The 2,652-nt window shown below is 64.6% G+C and overlaps 1 protein-coding gene across 1 annotated transcript in view; it reads left to right on the forward strand.

The window, feature by feature from the left end:
- The first annotated feature begins 239 nt into the window (after window positions 1-239).
- Window positions 240-2,652, forward strand: part of GDF7 (growth differentiation factor 7) — an 18,318-nt gene continuing 15,905 nt past the window's right edge. The window contains exon 1 of the mRNA XM_040622934.1: window positions 240-633. Coding sequence (XP_040478868.1) covers window positions 240-633 — 394 coding nt within the window. The remainder of the gene's footprint in view (window positions 634-2,652) is intronic.

Genomic DNA, 2,652 nt, shown 5'->3' on the forward strand with positions numbered 1-2,652 from the left:
CGGGGAGGAGGCTCCTGTCCCGGACTCCGCGTTAGGCCGGAGTGGGGGGCGCGGTGCTGCCACGCCAGTGTTCAGCAGGGGGCGCTGCTCCGGGCGTTGGGCGGGGGTGGGGTGGGAGGGGGGGGCCGCGACTTGCTGCGCACACTTCCCCCATTATTAAACACTATGTTCAAAAGGCGCCGGGGGACTTCCCGGAGCCACGGAGCCCGCGCCGCCCGCCCGCCTGGCCCACGGAGCCCATGGACCTGAGCGCGGCCGCCGCGCTGTGCCTCTGGCTGCTGAGCGCCTGCCGCCCCCGCGACGGGCTCGAAGCGGCCGCCGTGCTGCGAGCGGCGGGGGCAGGGCCGGTCGGGAGTCCGGGGGGCGGCGGCGGCAGCGGCGTGCGGACCCTCGCCCCGGCTGCGGGCGTCTCCGCTGCCCCGGCCGCCGCGGCTCCCGGAGCCCGCGCTTCGCGCCGGGCCGCCGGCTCTGGCTTCAGGAACGGCTCGGTGGTGCCGCACCAGTTCATGATGTCGCTTTACCGGAACCTGGCCGGGAGGGCTCCGGCCGGGGCAGCCGCCGCCTCCACCGCGGGCTCTGGCCGCCACGGCCGCGCGGACACAATCACCGGCTTCGCAGACCAGGCGAACCAAGGTACTCACGCCTCTACTGCGCCCGTCCATCCTGTCCGCTCCTAGGCTGAGGCCACCGCCGGAGCCGAGCCCCAGCTCCAGACCCTTCGGGCGCGGCCCTCACGTCCCAGCCTCAGGTGGTGCAAACTCCGCCGAGGCCCACGCACCCGAACCCGCTGGACTGTGGCGAGAGGGCTGGGCCGGTCCCTCCGCCGGACTGTCCTGGCCCTGCCGGCCCGGCGGGTCCCCTCGAGGAGGCAGGATCCGAAGCAAGAAGGGGCCCGGGGCCGAGAGGGACGGCGCAGTGATGGTGGCGGTGGCAGCGGCCGTTTCATTGCCGCAAACTGCAGCTTCTAGTCTCCTGGGGGCCGCACAAATTGGGGGGACCTCGGGGGAATGAGGGAAAGAGGCAGGCTGAAGTTTGGCCCTCCGGGAGAGGCTGATGGCATCACCAGGTACACGGAGCTCCCCTCTCGGCAGGCTGTGTCAGGGTGGAGGTGTGTGGCTACGGGTGCGTGTGCCCGTGCTGGGCCCCTGGGACAGCCAGAGGTGGAGGACTCCAGTCGTGTGAGGTGGAGAGGATGGTCAGTGAGCCCCTGCCGGAATGCAAGCTGGGAGCAAGCACCCCACCTTACTCTGTCCTGGGTCCTTCAACGGTAGGACGTGGGTAGGACTGTGGTGGTTGCTGTGTGTCATCTGGATTTTATTAATCTCTATTGAAGTCATTAAAGCAGACAGATAGGGAAAATTTAACTAATTTCAGGCGGAAATGCAAGTAATGTTGGCCTTAATTCTATCCAGCCAGAGACCCAGCATGGAAGGCAGGAGGGAAAGAAAGGGAAATAGGGCTGGAAAGGAAGCAGCAGACGGGCTAAGCCTGGGAGGGTCTGCGGGCCGCACAGCCCAGCCCCTGGCCTGGGAAGGCAGGTAGAGGTGGTGTCGTAAGCAAATACCCACCTCCTCCAGCACACACACAATGCTACACACAGACCGCTTTATCTTGGGTGCTGGGACCTCCTGGGCCCACATGGCTCTATAGTTCACTGGGAACTATCAAGCCTTCTCAGAAGGCCTGGTGTGCCCCCGGGACTGGATGCTGGAGTACTCCTGCAAAGCCCGAGTCCTGGGTGGACAGGGCCAGGGAAGGCCCCAGCCCTGAGGCTACTGTGTGGCCCCCCCCCCCCATGCAGGACAGGTGGGTATGTAGGACTCCGAGCTGGCAGAGGCGCCCGCTGCTCTTTCTTAGGTAGACTGAGGCCTACTGTTAGCCTCAGCCTGAGCTAAATCTTTTCCTGGGGAGCTCTGCTTGGCTGGCAAAGCTCTGAGGGCACCTCTCCTTCCTCCCTCTGAAAGGATGGGATGCAGGGGCAGCAACTTGTAGCTGGGAGATAAGGCAGGGGAAGCTCAGGAAAAGTGCCCCAGGGAGCCCTGGGGGAAAGCAGTGCAGGGAGGAGGACGCACTTGCCCGGCACTTTGAGCCTCCCTCCCTCTCCACTCTGAGGTTCAACTTGGAGCAGGGCTCCTTGAGGTCCCCAGAAGCCACCGACAGAGCCCAGACTTTGGACGTCAGGAGGTGAGGGCCTGGCCGCAGTGGTCTGTGAGCAGATCTCCAGTGGTGGGGGCAGCCTGCCCAGTCACTCCAAGTTTGGGGCAAAATGAAACCATATGACCCTCTTCAAAGGGAGCTCCTTATCTGCTGCTCGGTGGAATTTCACTTTTTTTTTTTCCTGAGCCCAAAAAGAAAAAAAGTGCCCACGACCAGAAATAAAACCCCCAAACTCTGAGAGATAAGTCATAACGGAGGGAAAGAGTATGTCTGGAAGGGATCGGTGGGTCCTGGAGGCGAGACCTCACCGCAGCAAGGAAGGCAGTCCCGGGCTGCCCCCAACCCTTCGGAGAAGGTTCCTTGCACTGCTTTGCCTCCTGCCGCCTCCATCGGAGGTCGCGGAAAGCTGGGAGAAGCTAAGCCAGGAGTTTCCCATCGCGACCAGCAGCGCTCGCCGCTAGGAGACCTTGGGCCGAGCCGCCCCCCCCCCCCCCC

The sequence above is a fragment of the Ursus maritimus genome, unplaced genomic scaffold, assembly GCF_017311325.1.
Source record: "Ursus maritimus isolate PB19 unplaced genomic scaffold, ASM1731132v1 scaffold_6, whole genome shotgun sequence".
NCBI lineage: Eukaryota > Metazoa > Chordata > Mammalia > Carnivora > Ursidae > Ursus > Ursus maritimus.